The 18,089-nt window shown below is 41.3% G+C and overlaps 1 protein-coding gene across 2 annotated transcripts in view; it reads right to left on the bottom strand.

Annotated features, from left to right (window-relative positions):
• Positions 1 to 5,149, bottom strand: part of MGMT (O-6-methylguanine-DNA methyltransferase) — a 311,657-nt gene extending 306,508 nt beyond the window's left edge. For both annotated transcript variants that reach the window (XM_060126556.1, XM_060126555.1), the window contains exon 1: positions 5,046 to 5,149. In XM_060126556.1, the coding sequence (XP_059982539.1) occupies positions 5,046 to 5,069 (24 nt within the window). In that variant the 5' untranslated portion in view covers positions 5,070 to 5,149. The remainder of the gene's footprint in view (positions 1 to 5,045) is intronic.
• Positions 5,150 to 18,089: the final 12,940 nt, after the last annotated feature.

The raw sequence follows: 18,089 nt of genomic DNA, 5'->3' as shown, positions 1-18,089 counted from the left end.
ATTCAGGTTAATTTTATTGTATTTTGGTGCTATCTCACATTGGTGTGCAATTACCTTTATCATTTTATTGCCAAGGCAGAGAGTAATCAGAACAATTATTTGAAAATGGAGGTTTATAAATTCTAAATCACAGTTGCTGGCATTTTTGATAAAACAGCAGCTTTATCTCGGGAAGTGGCAGGGACACGGGATAAATCATGCATCAGTCAAGTGTAGCTGACCTCCAAGTGCATCGCACAGTATCAGAAGTGCTTCCAAAGAAACTTTCCGGCATCATCCATCATCCTTCATAACACTAAAACAGCTACACACCTGAAGAATAGAAGCTAGAGGATAATTTAAAAAAAAAAAAAGAAAAAAAAAATTCCAAGCAGTATGGGCAAAACCATTAACTGCTCTCCCTTTTAAACTGAGAGATACAGTCCATGCACATAAACAAATATGACGTTACCATAACTCTGAACATCTGTATGCATATTCGTCAACTCAGTTTTAAATACAAACGAAACATGGAGTCGAGTCATGAAAAGAAAAAGTGCGTTTCTGGACTGCATGCATTTTTATGTTCCGTTTGGGTACGGCTGCCTGTGTGGGTCATACTGCTTCCCTAGTCAGTGTATTACTGTCGCTACCTCTGTTCTCTAGGCCTCATTTTCTCTGAAAGTTTATTGCTTGAAAAAAAGAATGTAAGTTGATTTTAAAGACAAGAATCAAGGGAGAGTCAAATCCTTGAGTCCCCACATTGGTTTTCCCTAAGTCAGTTACAGGTGACAGGGAGCTCAGGACATTTAGGAAGGCAGGTGGCCCGGTCCCCAGTCACACATCTTCACACAGGGGAAAAACAGCCTTAGGACTGGGCCGCAGCTTTCTTTAGGGAAAGACGGCTACCACATCCCACCACACCTCTGGCAAACATTAACCATACCTTGTTTTAACTCGTTTTTACAGGGCAAAATAAAATAACCATGTGATCATTTATTTCCTTTTTATTAAAGCAAATACCCCAGAAAAAGAACACTTCTGCACGTTTACATGGGTGACCCCATGCCAACGGACTATCAAAGGTCTAGCTGGGTAGGAATGAAATTTATTAGCTGCATATGCCTGGCACTGGGCCAGGTGCTTTACATATATTATCTCATTTACTCCTCCCAGCAAACCTAAGGTAGAGCAAATTACTTGCAGATGAGAAAACAGATTGAGAGGGTAAGTAACTAGCCCAAGGGCACAGCACGTTAAGTAGCAGCTGGTATTCAAGGTCAAATCCAACACACGTCAAAGCCTAGACTTCTGCAGACTGGCAACTACCTCCCAGACCCACACACCCATCCCACACTGTGTTAGTCAGGAAAGGCTTGGCTACTCTGCAGTAACAAATACCACCGAACATCCCCTGCGGGTCTGGGTGAGTCTCCAGTGCAGGAGCCTCCACTCCGGGTGTACAGGCGTCTCCAGGAGATCACACACGAACTTGACGGGACGGCAGAGAAGGAGCGTGGAGAACCACGCAGGGGCACTGACACGCTTCCGCCTTCCTAGAAGATCCAGGCATCTCCTAAAGATGCCCAACAATTTTCAATCTTCATCTGATGAAAACGCACAATGGTAAGTTTGATTTCTATCAGCTAAGCTTTATGGTCCTTTCCCACCAGCAAACTCAATTCTAGTAAAAAAAAAAAAAAAAAAAAAAAAATTCATGAAATATGAGTCAGGTGTAAGATCCTACCTCACACAGTATTCGTAAAGATATACAGTATTTTAATAAAACCCTTGACTGTCCACACCTCGAAGTATGAATACTGTGTGACTCCTGACACGGTAATGTACAACCAGAACTTTAAGAGGGTTTCATGTTTATCTAATGAATTTTCAATATTTCTCTTTGACAAAGAAAAGTAAGAATCATGAGTTGCTTACAGATAAAATGTACCAATTTCTCAAAAATGGGAATTAAAAGAAAATAAGTTAACAAAAGAGAAAAATAACCTAAATTAATAGAGAATCCTATGAAAGGTAACAATTATTCTTCACAGAAAATAATATTAGAGGACCTTCATTGTTTTCTTTCTTCTCAACGTACATTTGAATATTTGAAAATAAGCTAATTAGCTGGTCCATTTACTTGAAAGCATGCCATCTATTTTGAAAACAAAATGATTCCATTTTCTGTCTACTCAAGTCCAGATGTCAAGACTGAATTCCTAACCACGCTGACACGAGCAGTTAAAAGAATTCTGCAGACTACCTTTTGACCAAGCAAGCACAGGAAACACTCTCCTTCACAAACAGGATTTCGCCTACCAGGCGGCACCTGCACTAGTAACAGCCGATACAATGGCACGGGTTCACCAGAGTTTGTTTAAAAGAACCCATATGTAAGTATGTGCCCATCACAAGAGCCAGGTCTCTCACTGCCGGAGACAGGTGGTGGCTAGACTGAAACCTGCTGTGTTGGATTCAAACTGGAGGTACCAGGACAAACTCACAGTTTTTAATATGCACACAGATGACAGATGCAGAAATAAATGCAGGTGCGTCATGATGTGCGTGTGCGGTCAGCGTACCTGCACAGATGCCCTGGCTCTGCCCACTGGGAGGGGCTAGAAGCATCAGCACCTCAGCAGCAATTACGCACACCAGTGCCCAGATCGTGGTCTCTAAATATCATATTCCAGGAAAAGGAATGTGGGCTCCCTGGAGAAATGAGTAAATCCAGGACTGGGGCAGGGAAAATACAGACAAGCTTGGGTTACACTGTGGGGCCAGGAAGTAAGAAAGAGCTACACAAAGGCTGGACATGTCGGAAAGACAGGAGCCAACCTCGGGGGGTCCCAAGAGCCAAAGCTGAAGCTGCCGAACAAAATAAGCAATGACAGGACTGGACGACAACCCACAGTACAAAATACACATCCACGAGTCCATACCAGCATCAACAATTCGCTGAATAAACAAGTAAGCGGGAAAGAAGGGACAGCTCGTCCATTCAGAAGAATTCCAAGCAGTGAAAGAAGAAAACAATGAAGGAGATACACACCATCAGGCAAACAACACAGTCGTAATTGCTGTAGACAAGGTACATCAGTGAATGCTAAAACTGGTAGTTGAAGCCTGAGGAGAAGCAAGATGTCTCAAGATGTTTATTAATTACAAAGGAGAAAACAGTAACTTTACAGTCGGAGAAACAATCGATTCCACCTTAGCCAAGTGACCAAGCTCAGTTAGCATCACCAGTAACTGACGTGTGGGCACCATGCTGCGATGCCTTGAGAGGGCCCTCACCTCTGTGCTTTTCTTACCAGAAGCGTGAACCTCAATCTAATCGTGAGACAACATCACAAACCCAAATGAGAGACATTCTACTATATAACTAACCGGTACTCTTCAAAAGTGTCCAGGTGACAAAAAGCAAGGCAAGAGGGACTGCCACAAACTAGACGTGAGAGAGACAAGGATGCCACGTGGGGCCCTGAACTGGATGGCACAACAGAAAACGGACACGAGTGGGGAAACTGCTGGAATTCCAACAAGGCTTATAGTATTACACAACACCAATTAATGCTGATTAGTATGCTAATACCTTGTACATTAATTCCCTGGTTGTGGTAACTGAACAAGGTTATGTACAAGGACCGTGTAAGATATTAACACTAGGCAAAACTAGATGGATGGTGTACAGAAACAAGGATGAAATTATTCAAAATAGAAAGTCAAAAAAGACCCCCTATTCCACTGACAACTGTGTACATGCAGGGTGCATCCTGACCCCGAAGACCTGGCAGTTGAGAAACGGGGAGACGGAACCAGAGAGGGTGAGAGGCATCTGCAGGGCCTTTATCACCCCCTGACTGCCTGCAGGCTGGGGAAGGCCGCAGACGTGCACTAACATTCTCAATGAAAACCGCTCCCACGACCTCTGGGATTCAGAACCATGACGCTGCATGTTTGCCTCTGAAACAGGTTGGTACAAAGATCCAAGTCTGGGGCGGGGGATGTGAGTTGTTGCTGGGAAATAAGAAGGTTAAATAGATCATAAATTAAGATTAGTGTCAGCTGGCCAGCAGCTTTCTATCACATTATAAATCAGACTAAGAAATGAGACACCTCCTATCTAAAATCAGAAACCACTCAGAGTATTTCCTCCATAGCCTCTACCCCAATAGGTCTCTGCAGCCAAAGAAAAGAAAAAAAGGAGTACATCAAGACCACTACATTAAAGGGTAGTAATTAAAAGGGGAAAAGGTACCAATTATATATATGAGTATATTTAAAACAATACAAAACACTATTTGCAGGGATATTTCCCCCTGTATTTTTTCCCAGAAATATCTAGGCCGTGGAGACAGCTAGCATCAGCACATCATCTACAACAGTTGCACAAGCTAACGTGACAGAAGCCGGGAGACCCTGGCCCAGACATCACAACCTGGAGTGGGTTCCGGGTCAGGCCACATAACACAGATGGAAATAATGGCCAGAGATGGCTACCAGTATTTTATTTAGACATTTTTATAAGGAAGCCAGGGGTTGAAAGCACAGCTAGGATAACTATACAAATTTTGACTTTACTAAAATGTTATGTCCCTTGAGCCAAGGTATTAATCTTGTTATGAAAGAGGTTTTTCTCTTCTCACTGGCCATTCATTAAACTTTCATAAATTTTAAAGCATCCTTGTTGTTGGATCATATGAAAAAAGCAACTAGCAAGTGTGCAGAACTAAGGAGGATCAAACCAGCTTGGGGCGGGCTGGGCTGGAGGAAGATTTAGAGTGACTATGAAAATTCCAGACATTTGTGCTTCCTTAAATATTTATGAAACAGAGCTTTCTGTTTGCAATATGGTGTGACCCCAAAGAAATAAATGATCATTTTTCTCTTCTCCAAAAGGATAAGGATAAAATCAAAAGGCAAACCCGACAACCAAACCGCCCCTGTCACCCTACGTTCTCTGAATCGGGCCACACGAGGGGGCACCGCGCCAGGGCACCGGGAATCGACACACCGCATCACCCCCGTCCGCGCTGGACACAGGGAGACACCAGACTGACCTGCGAAGGCTCTGGGAACGTCATTACATTCTCTGTGACCAGACACAGGGCTGTTTCTGCAGGAACTTACATCCCGATGAAGCCCTGATGTGATTTTAACGACGTGCAGAAGCTGCGCCTAGAAAACGGGGAGGAATCCTGGTGGAGAGAGATAAGCCAGGACAGACCAAATTCCATCCACGTCTGGCAGAGAGCACTTCCATGTTATCGTTTCTCCCCCCCGACAACGTGATAGAGTGTAAGGTTTAATTGTATAAAATGGTTCCAGAATTTTGGAGTAGGCCAGATCAAGACATGAGAATTTTCGTTCTCCACAAGCAAACAGGAATTTCAAAGTTCAGGAGGTCATCCATCATCTGTGAGTCATAATCAGCAGGCGAAGGGTAAGAGGATGTATCTTATCACTTGGCCTATAAAAGCTTCTGATCCACGGGGTGAAAACACACTGGACTTTAATAAGCGCTCAATTATAACAAATAAACCCAAACACCCAATTACCAAGTGACTCTTCATAGTTTCTAAAATAACTTAACCCAGTTTTACAAAGCAGATATTTTAAGATTCACAGAAAAATCCTGCCCAATTCCAGCATTAGATACTACACTTATTTTGCCTACACCCAGAGGATCAAGAGCTCTGTAACCCTAAATTACGTTATCTGTACCATAAATTCAAAGAGAAATTAGTCTCATTGACAAATAGCAATTACTTATAACAGAAAACTGAGTTGTAAATTTAAATTCTTAGTTTTGACAAAAATCCAAAACCTGGTTAGAGGAACACCATAGAGCTAACAGAACAGCCTATGTGTGGTGTCAGCAATGTCTTAGTTTAATTAAATGGTTTTGCAACACAAGCTAATTTCCAATGAAACCCTTTTTTCTTCTCTAATTTGGCCTACTTTATATTTTTTAGTGTCCCGTTCAGGCAAATTCCTCTCCCCGTGGAGGTGATGTCCCTATTAAAACAGCACAGAGAGGGAAAAATATGTAATCTGTTCACAAAAAAGGAGATTTTAATGCTCAAAGCGCTAGTGATAAATTACAAAAAAATAAAAACAAGAAAACCAAATGTCAGAATCAGAAAAGATTCTGAAGACCACTAAATACCATTAAACAAACAGTTAATCCATCTAGAGCAGGACTGTCCAACACAGTAGCTATTAGCCACATGGGGCCACTGGTTTAAATTTAAATTAATTAGAATATAATGAAATTTAAAATTCAGTTCCTAAGTCGCACTGGTCACATTCTAAGTGCCCAGCAGCCACATGTGACCGGTGGCCTCCACACTGGACAGCACAGGTGTATTCTATCACTGCCAAATGCTCTGTCGGCAGTGCTGACCAACCCTGTCGCTGTCACATTAGAGCAACTGAGACCCAAGAGGTAATGAGTCGACTCGCTGATAAACCAGGAGGCCGACCGCCGAGCACGTGGTTGGCCCCTGAGCACCTCAGTCACTACGCCCAATGTGAGTCCAAGCTCCACAGGGTCGGGGCCCTGTCTGTTCAGTTCAGAGTCAGAAACACACCCAGCACATCCCCACCCATGAGGCTCTGACCGACAGCAGGTGGGCGATGCTTTGAATGAAGACATGAATAACTGACCGTAATGCTACTGGATCCAAAATGATAAGATGTCGTCCCTAAACTCAAGAGGCTAAGAGGGTTAAGAATTTCTCCAACTAAGACTTAGGAAGACTTCCCTATTTGGCTGAGTTCTCAAAAAGACCGCATTAAACATCTTTGTGCACAAAATTTTAATTAATTCTTTAGAACGGGGCCTCAGACATGGAATTGCCCTAAATACCTAACAATGAAAGAATGTTACATCTTTATAATGGAATACCGTGTCTTCTCTAGAAATAACACGGATAAGCACTTATGATAAAAGGTCAGGTGAACGAGCCAAACACAAAACTGGGATTATTCCACGTAGAGAAATTATCTCGTGTGAGTGTGCATGTGATGTGTGCGTGCACGTGATGTGTGCGTGCACATACGTGCATACGTGTGTGCATGTGCGTACTACACAGTCAAGGGAAGGGAAAACAGAAAACACGAGCAGAAGAATGGATGTCCAAGATATTGGTGTTAGCAGACAACAACTTTAATTATGATTGCTTTGTTTAAAAATAAGAGGAAAAGACAGACAAAATAAAGGGGGCAGTGGAGAATTTTAAATACTGAACTGAAATACATTATTAAAATGTGAAATGGACATTCCAGAACTGAAAACACAAAATTTGAAATTCAGAACTCACTCGATAGGATTAATAGTAGATGGAACAGAGCAGGAAACAGGATTTCTGATCTACAGGAAGGTCAACAGAGAGTATACAAACCATGGTACAGAAAGAGAAAAAAGGTATGGAAAGAAACAAGAGCATTAGAGCTTGAGAACACGGTAAACAAGACCAACGCCTATAATTCAATCCCAGAAGGAAAGGAGAGCAGATGAAGAAGAGAAATAGATGAAGACATGAGTCGAGAATTTTCCAAAACAAATAACAGATACCAACCCAGAGATTCAAGAAGCTCAGCAAATTTCAAACAGAATAAATATGAAGAAAACTCACAACTAACCACACACAGTTAATTAGTTTCAAACCACAGAGAAATGAAAAACCAGAGAGAAAGTCTTAAAAGCAGCCAGAGGGATAAACTCCCACTACCTCCGAAGGGGCAAGGACAAGGCTGACAGCTGACTTTCCACAGAGACTTTAGAGACCAGGAGAAAATGAAATGACTTGTTTAAACTGATGAAACAAAATACCAACTCAACAATCAATAACTGCTAAGTTATGATTTTAAAATGGAGACAACCCAATCAAAAAAATGGGCAGGGGATCTAAATAGACTTTTCTCCAAAGAAGACATACAGACCGTTAAAAAGCACATGAAAGGATGCTCAACATCACTAATCATTAGAGAGAATGCAAGTCAAAACCACCATGAGGTACCGCCTCACACCAGTCAGAATAGCCATCATCAAAAAATCTACAAACAATAAATGCTGGAGAGGGTGTGGAAAGAAAGGAACCCTCCTACACTGTTGCTGGGAACGTCAACTGGTACAGCCACTATGGAGAACAGTATGGAGGTTCCTTAAAAAACTGAAAATAGAGCTACCGTATGATCCTGCATCCCACTCCTGGGCATGTATCTGGAGAAAACCATAATCCAAAAAGATACATGCACCCCCCAATGTTCATTGCAGCACTGTTTACAATAGCCAAGACACGGAGGCAACCTAAATGTCCATCAACAGAGGAATGGATAAAGAAGATGTGGTACGTATATATAATGGAAAAGAATGAAATAATGCTATCTGCAGCAACATGGATGGACCTAGAGATTGTTATACTGAGTGAAGTTAAGTCAGACAGAGAAAAACAAGTATCATATGATACCGCATATATGTGGAATCTAGAAAAAGGGTACAAATGAATTTATCTTCAAAACGTAAACAGAGTTACAGATGTAGAAAACAAACTTATGGTTCCCAGGGGGTAAGGAGTGGGGAGGGATAAATTGGAAGACTGGGACTGAGATATACACAATACTATATATAAAACAGATAACTAATAAGAACCTTCTATATAGCACAGTGAACTCTACTCAATACTCTGTAATGCCCTATATGGGAAAAGAATCTAAAAAAGAGTGGAGATATGCATAACTGATTCACTCTGCTGCATACCTGAAACTAACACAACACTGTAAATCAACTAAACTCCAATAAAAATCTAAAAAAATTAAAAAGTAGAATAAAATAAATTCAATCCATTGCCAGTCAACTAGCATTAAAATAAAAAAAAATTTTAAGAGGTCTTCAAGAAGTACGTCATCCCAGATGGAAGCACGGAAATGAAGAAAGCCACAAAAGGTACCAAAAAAGATAAGCGTGTGATAAATCTACATGAATATTGAATATTTAAAACACCAGTAACAATAATACTACTGATTACTGCTTTTAAAGTATACATAGAATCAAAATACAACAGCATAAAAGCTGGGTCCAAGGTAAACAGAATCAAGTTTTGTAAAGTAACTGTTCGGGAAGTGGTGAAGTATCAATTTCAGGTAAACTACAGTAAGTCAAGAATTCATATTGTGATCTCTAGGTTAATCACTAGAAGAAAAGTCTAAGTATGTATAACTAAAAAGTTAACAGAGAAGAAAAACGAAGATTAAAAATATCTTATTAATCCAAAAGAGAGCAAAATGAATAAATTAAAAAAACAAAAAAGATATGGGACAAACAGGAGACAAAAAGCAAATGGTAAAATTAAACTCAACTACATCTACAATTATTTTATAATTATTACTACTAGACAATGTACACCTCATACCCATTAGGATGGCTACTGTCAAAGAAAAACAGTGACAAGTGTGGGTGACACTGTGAAAAAAACTGGAACCCTTGTGCACTGTTCGTGGGAATGGAAAATGGTGCAGCAGCTATGGAAAATAGGAAGGAGGTTTCTCAAGAAATCAGAATTGCCATAAGATCCAGCAATTCCACCTGTGGGTAGCTATGCGAAAGAACTGAAAGCAGGGACATGAAGAGGTATTTGCATATCCGTATTCATAGCAGCGCTATTCCCAATAGCCAAGAGGTGGCCAACCCGTGTCCACGGACAGATGGATGGATGATAAACAAAGTGTGGTCAACATGTGATATTTAATTTCACGTGCCAACTTGACTGGGTCACAGGGTGTCCAGACAATTGGTTAAACACTGTTTCTGGACGTGTCTGTGAGGGTGTTTCTGGGTTGAGATTTTAGCATTTGAATCAGTGGACTGATACTGTCCCTCCTCAGTGAGGTGGGCCTCACCCAATCCACTGAGGGCCTGACCAGGAAAAGAAAAGGTGGAGGAAGGGGAATCTGCCCTTTCTGCCCTTCCTCCAGCTGAGACCTCGGTCCTCTCCTCCCTTCACACCGAGACTTAACGCCATCCGCCCTCCTGGGTCTCCAGCTTGCAGACAGCAGGTCCTACGAGTTCTCCCCCTCCATAATCACGTGAGCTAACTCCTTATATTTACATAGTGCAATGCCCATTGATGACTTTAAAAAATTTCTCAAAGGAAACTTCCTTTCTACTAAAAGCCTATAGCAATCATCACTTCTGGTGGTGAAAAATTAGCAGCTTTCTCTCTACAATATATAAGATAAGTATATCAATTATCACCATATCCTTACTTAACGTAGGACTGGAGGTCCTATCCAGCACATGACAAGAAGAGAAATAAATGGTTAACAAAGTAAAAAGAAAGAAGTAAAATTCTCATTCATAGGTGACATGACTGTCCACGTAGAAAAATCAAAGAATATGGGCTTCCCTGGTGGTGCAGTGGTTGAGAGCCCGCCTGCCAATGCAGGGGATACGGGTTTGTGCCCCAGTTCGGGAAGATCCCACATGCCACGGAGCGGCTGGGCCCGTGAGCCACGGCCGCTGAGCCTGCACGTCCGGAGCCTGTGCTCCGCAACGGGAGAGGCCACAACAGTGAGAGGCCCGCGTACCGGGAATAAAAAAAAAAAAAAAAAAAAAAAATCAAAGAATATACATAGAGTATATTAAAATTTAAAAGAGAATTCAGCAAGGAAACTAGATATAAAGATGAGCACACAAAAGTCAACAGTATTTCCAAATACCAATGACAAAGAAAATCTAATCCTAAAAAAAGATACTATTTATAATAGCAACAGAAACAAGGAAACAATAAGGACCTGGGGAAAGCATTACAAAAGATGGATAAGCTCTTCATGAAAAAAGACTATTAACAACTGAGAGACACTAAGGACCACTTAAATAAATGTATACATAGAGAGCATATCCCTGAGGAGGAAGACTTGTCTTATAAAGATGTTATTCTCCTCATCATTACCTACAGATCCAAGTGCCTCTGACCAGAACACCAAAGGCTTTTTCAAAGAATTTAACAAGGTGATTCCGAAATTTGTATGGACAAGCAAGCTGTGAGGACTTACCCCTTAATGCTAAGAGTCACCCTAAGGCTATGCTAATTAATACAATGTGGTATTGATACAGAAATAGAACTCTACGTGAAAAGAATCATAAATTCGATTACGTTCAACTATATGAAAACTAAGAACCCTTGTAAATCAGAAGGCACCATAAAGAAAATGAAAAGTTAGGCTACATACTAGGAGGATAAAACTGCAGCCGTGGAACTGACAAAGGATTAGGATCCAGAATATATAAAATACTCCTATAATCAATAAGAAGAGGACAACCCAATAGAAATACAGGCAAAACGGGTATGAAGAGGCATTCTGTAAAAGAGGAATCATGAATGCAACATGACAAGATGCTTGGCCTCACTGGTAATAAGACAAATGTAAATTAAGATCACAATGAGATGCTCTTTCCTATCCAGTAGGTTAGCAACTATTAAGTAAATTCCAAGTTTTGGAAAGAATGGGCATCAACTCTTCCAACCATTTTTACAAAACATGTATTGTCTCAAAACGTTGAAGGATGACAGTGCAGTAACTGTCCCCTTGAGTGTACACCAAGGAGAACCTGTGACCAATGCGCCCAGGAACAGCATACAGAGCCATCACAGCGGCAGGGGGTGACAGCCAAAACCCGGGACAATCCCAATGCCCGGTGACAGAGGAACAGAAAAGTATAACAAACAGCAGTGTCGTCACACAATGAAGCGCTATAATGTACAGACGATGGACCACAGCGACACGCAGCAAGCAACTCAGACAAAATTCAGAAACATAATTCTGAGTGGAAGAAAGCAAGTCTCAGAATGCTCAGATGACAGAATATCCTTCTTAATAAAGGTCAAAACAAGTCATACAAAATGAGATTTTGTTGAGGAGTAGACAGATGGTAAAACTATACACATTTAAAAAGCAAGAGAATGAGAAACACAACATTCAGAACAGTGATAACTCTGGGATGGGGAGGCTAGGGAAGCCGGGGCCGGGACAGGAGAGGAAGCACACAGATAAATTTCACTGAAATTAGCGGCTGACAGGTGTCCTGATCATTATTTTTACTTCATAGCTATTTCTACCTCATAGCTTACACATATATCTCATATACTCTTTAGTATGTATCAAACAACACAAAATTTTAAAAAGAAAAAAAAAAGGAAAGAACAAAGAGGGAGGGAAAGGAAAAAGGAACAAAGAAAAAAACATCTGCATCAGAAGAACAGGGAAGATCAAATTAATACAGCAAAGAACTGAAGTCAAAATTCCATAATATGGAAAACTGACAAAACCTGGAAATGTTTACCTGGTGATTGGAAAATAGCAACGAAGACTTTTTCTAGAGGCTGAACATTATGCTAACAGAAACTTTCAAAACTTAAATCCATCAACTGAGACTGAAAAACAGATTAGTCTGCCATTGGAGACTCCCGCTGGATACCAGCATACTATGTATGTCTGTATGTACAGATTGAAATTTATATGTAACTCCAAACCTGTGAGTGAACACACTTCCCGCCCTTTGGTCCCACAGCAACTCCAGACATGTGGCGTCACAGGGGCACTGTGGGCATTCACACAGAAGGCACCCTGCCCAGTCCGGGACGCATCTGGCAACATCACAACAGTCACGGCCACGAGTTCCCTATGCTCACGTGACACCCGTGAGAGCACACGCACACCCCCTAAGCAACCCCCATGTTCTCGCACACTTATGTGAACACAGGTATTTTTTTTTATATTGGCGTATAGTTGATTAACAATGTTGCGTTAGCTTCAGGTGTACAGCACAGTGATAAGCGCACGTATTCTTACTTTCCCAGGTGTGCACATGGCTGTGGGAAAAGCACAGATTAAACCACTGTGTTGAGCGGCTCACATGAGCCACCCAGAACCTGGGACAAAGGACAGCCCGAGTTGGTTCATTTTTCAAATGCAGAGCCGCCGAACTCTCTAAGTGGCCAGGCAGACGGCAATGCAGGGGGTTAATGCCGTCAACACTATTGAATTTCAGTGATGAAGGTCCAGGCTGGCCAGAGATGCAACCGCAGCGGCTGTGAATTCTCGCAGGGGGAAATACACTCTTCTTCTGTCTGGTCTCTTCTTAGGCCGCATGAACTGCCAGAATGTCAGCCCTCGGCAGAGTACCTTCCAGTGAGGCCACACGTTTAAAGCTGCAACAACCACGAGAGGAAAATCGGCTGAATTCAAGATGCCCTTGATTTTCCGACTTCCCAATTCTGTTCTCTCTATGGAGCTGGAATCGTCTTCCTTCGGAGTAAAACTACAAACAGAGTGCTTTAAATTTCTTAACAGAAACTCTACTTGTTTCTACCAACGTCACCAAACACCTACGTGTCACTCACCTGTGTGTCACTGCCAGCCTTGACCTGGATGTAACTTAAGCAGAAAACACTGCAGCCCCTTTAAGCACAGGAAACGGGCTAGCACACGGGGAACAGGAGAACCATGAAGCCAGCACGAGAGGGTTAGCCCACTCGAGACTTGGCTGCTCCCACCTTTAGGCCTTGGGGATACTGGGAAGATGAGGGGTCACCAGAGTCCAGATGGCAGGGCCATTGGGAGGAGCAAGAACCATGGGTGGCCAGTGGCAGGAGGGGCTCAACAGGGGAAGGTGGGCACAGACACCCGAAGTACTTCGCTCCAGATCAGACGAGGAGCAGCCCAGCAGCTCACACCCAGAGTCCTGGCGTCCACTCTCCCCCAGCACCTCTTGCACCAACAGAAGTCAGAGCAGGACCAGGAGGGACGGCTCTGACGGCCACCCTGCAGCTGCCCCTGCTTCCACTGAACTCCTGGGTGACACAAACTCCATCTCAGAAGCTCCCCCTGTATTCACGCTTCTCCCTCACAGCCTCCACCTGAGTCAAGGAGGGCCTGGAATACTACCCACCGGGACCATTATTCTTAGTTCCCTGAATAACGTGATACACCCGACTTCTGTTGAGGATTCACAACAAAACAGTCATGCAAAAATCACGCCTGCGTTTGTTTAAAAAACAGCCAATATTAAATTGCTTACCATCCCTTATCTAAAACTCCTGGACATATTCCTCCACAGGAAAAGGTTTCTCTCCCCTGAAAGATGATATTCACTTACTAATTACACGATGAGTGTCTGGTAACACCCCACTTCCCTTTTCACCATGGCTGCCTGTAGGCTCTACTTCAGAATTCATTTGGACCTGCATAAGCTATCCTTAGCCTAGGTTCCCTGCCATATTTAACTTTCTTTCCTAACACATGGTCCTCTGGCCACCACAACGGCCTAAATACAGGTAAGAATGAGAAAACAAACAGAAAAGCCTTTTGTCAGCCAAAACAGCTGTCACCAAATCCAAGCACTAAATATCCTGCGCTCTGAAGCCAGCCTGTCTGGTTAAAATAGCTATTATAAATATGTTCAAAAAAATAGAAGAAAACATAAACATAATGAAAGAAATAGAAGATATAAAAGAGACCAAATGTAACATACGTGTAAAATACAGTATCTAAAGTGAAAAATCACATGATGTGATTAACAAATTAGATACAGCAGAAGGAGGAAAAAAATGAGTGACAATGAAGATACAACATTTTTTAAACTATCCAGGAGGAGAAAGAAAAAAAGACTGAAGAAAATGAATAGAGCATCAGTCAAATGTGGGACAATATTAAACAGTCTAACACACATGCAATTGGAGTTTCAGAAAAAGCCAGAAAATCATTTGAAGAAATATGAACTATTTCTTCACATCTGATGAAAAGCCTATATGCACTGTTGCAAGAAACTCAATGAAATCAAAGCAGAAGAAACATAAAGAAAACTAAACCAAGGTAAATCATAAACAAATTGCTGAAAACAAGTGATAAAGAAAAAAACCTGAGAAGTGGTCAGAAGGGGGTGGGGCGGGAAAGATTACATACAGAGGAACAAAATTAAGGACAGCAAAACTGATCATCAGAAATCATGCAAGGCAGGACACAATGGAACAACACGTTTAAAGCATGGAAAGAGGGGAAAACAACAAGCTAGAATTCTATAAGTAGCAATACCTTTCAAGAATGAAAGTGAAATAAAGCCTTTTACCAAAAAAAAAGAGACGATTAATATACTAGCCGACCTGCAACTGAGAAACATTGGTGCAAGTTCCTTAGGCATAAAAAATGATACCAGATGGAAATTCAGATTTACACAAAGGAATGAAGAGCATAAGAAATGGTAAATAGGCAAATAAATATAAAGGCTGGGTTTTTTTCCTATTTTTAATCTCTTTAAAAGATAACTGACTGCCTAAAACAAAAATACTGAAACTATATTTTGGAGTTTATAATGTATGTAGAAAAAAACATGCTAAATGAATATAACAAAAAAATGGAATGAGAGAAGTTGAAGTACACTGATATAAAGTTCTTACACTGTATGTGACAATGAGTTATACGATGTGAATGCAGACTATGATGAGCTAAATATGACTATTACACACCCCAGAGCAACAACTTAAAAGAGAGAGAGAGGAGAGGGACAGCCAATAATGTAGATAAATGGTAAATTGAAATCATTTAAAAAATATATTCAAATAGTCTGAATAAAGGCAGGAAAATGGGGGAGAAGAGTGAAAGAACAACTGGGACAAAGAGAAAACAAATATGATGATGGTGCACTTGAAACCAACCACACTCGTGATTACATAACATGTAAATGGTCTGAATACTTCAGTGTTAAAAAGACATTGTCACATACGATTAGTATGCTGTCTACAAGAAACGTGTTAAATGTAAAGACAAAACAGATAAAATGTAAAAGAATGGGAGAACATTTACCATAGAAACAGTAATGAAAAGAAAGCTGGAGTGGCTATCATAATATCAAACACCTAATTTCAAAAGAAGGAAATTACTAAGACTAAAGGCCATTAAGAATAAAGGGGTTGGGGTTTCCCTGGTGGCACAGTGATTAAGAATCCGCCAGCTATTGCAGGGGACACGGGTTCAAGCCCTGGTCCGGGAAGATCCCACATGCTGCGGAGCAACTAAGCCCATGCACCACAACTACTGAGCCTGGGCTCTAGAGCCCATGTGCCATAACTACTGAAGCCCACGCACCTGGAGCCTGCGCTCCGCAACAAGAGAAGCCACTGCAATGAGAAGCCCATGAAGCCCGCACCCCGCAACGAAGAGTAGCACCTAGAGAAGGTACAGGCACAAAAACGAAGACCCAATACAGCCAAAAATAAATTAAATAAATTTTTAAAAAAAGAATAAAGGGGTTAATCACCAAGAGGACATAAAAATTCTAAATATGCATGCACCTAATAAAAGAGTTTGAAACAGATGAAGCAAGAACAGAGACTGTAAGAGGCAAGAAGAGAGAATGTAAGGGGAAACAGACAAATCTCCAGTATCGCTGGGGATTTCAACACTCCTTTCTTGTAATTTACAGAACAGGGAAGCAGAAAAGCAATAAGAAGATACAGCACTTGAACATCAGCAACAAACCTGACCCAATTACCATTTACAAGAGCACTCCACACAAAAGCCACAGAATATACACTCTTTCCAAGTGCATGCAATCATTCACCAAGATAGATCGCATTCTGGGCCATAAAACAACTCTCAATAAACTTAGGAGGACTGAAGTCATAAGAAGTATGTCCTCTGACCACAAGGTAAGTAAACTGGAGATCAATAACAGAGTGGTATCGGGAAAGTCCCCAAATATTTGACAATGGAATGACACACTTCTGAATAACCCATGCATTAATGGAGAAATCACAAGGGAAATTGGAAAACACATCACACTGAATGAAAACAAAACCCTGACACAGCAATCTGTGGGATGCAGCCAAAGCAGTGCTTAGAGAGAATTTTTAGCACTGGATATTAATATGAGAAAGACAAAAGGACTCCAGCTTCTACCTTAAACTACAAAAAAAGCAAACTAAACCCAAAGTAAGCAGAAAGAAGGGAAAATAAAGATAAGAGCAGAAGTCAGTAAAAGGGAAAAAAAAGAGAGAAAAATCAATGGTAACAAAAGCTGGATCTTTGAAAAATAAATTGATAAACCTCTAGTCAGACCAATTAGGGGAAAAAAAGAGAGAAAAGACGATTACCAATATCACCAATAAATACAAAGGCATGATTTAAGGTCCCACAAACATTAAAAGGACAATAAAAGAAAATTAAAATAACTTTAGACCAATAAATTCAACAACTTAGATGAAACGGCCAAATTCCTTGGAAAACACAAATTATCAAAAATCACTAAAGGAGAAACAAATGACTTTAATAACCCTCTATCTACTAAGGAAACTGAATTCGTAGTTAATATCCATCCCATATAGAAAACTCCACACCAAAATGGCTTCACTGGTAAACCCTGTTAACCATTTAAAGAGGAAACAATACTAAGATTACATAAACTATTCCAGAAAATAAAAGGCCTTGTTTTATGAGTAGTGTTGCCCTAACACCAAACCAGAAAGACATGTGGAGAAAAGAAACCTACAGATCAATATCCCATATGCCCAGACACACAAATCCTCAGAAATATTAAACTGAATCCAGCAATACATGAAAATAAGAATACATCAAGCCCAGGTGGGGGTTACCCAGGAATGCAAAGTTGGTTTAACATACGGAAACCAGTGTGTATAACTCACCACAGCAATAAAACGAGAGACAAGAACTTCCTCAATCTGATAAGAGGCACCTACAAAAACATACAGCAGGGTTTCCCTGGTGGCGCAGTGGTTGAGAGTCCGCCTGCCGATGCGGGGGACACAGGTTCATGCCCCAGTCCGGGAAGATCCCACATGCCGCAGAGCGGCTGGGCCCGTGAGCCATGGCTGCTGAGCCTGCGCGTCCGGAGCCTGTGCTCCGCAACGGGAGAGGCCTCAACAGTGAGAGGTCCGTGCACTGAAAAAAAAAAAAAAAAAAAATACAGCAAACATCACACTTAACTGGTGAAAGACGATGATACAAAAGCAATGGTGAGTAAAACTGCCAAAAACTGAGACAGCAGCACCAAACTATACAGGGTTTCGTCCTATCCTTCCCCACCA

The sequence above is a fragment of the Lagenorhynchus albirostris genome, chromosome 16 (assembly GCF_949774975.1).
Source record: "Lagenorhynchus albirostris chromosome 16, mLagAlb1.1, whole genome shotgun sequence".
Taxonomy (NCBI): Eukaryota; Metazoa; Chordata; class Mammalia; order Artiodactyla; family Delphinidae; genus Lagenorhynchus; species Lagenorhynchus albirostris.
Note: the sequence above shows the minus strand (reverse complement) of the source record. Positions and strands in the feature narration are given on the sequence as shown.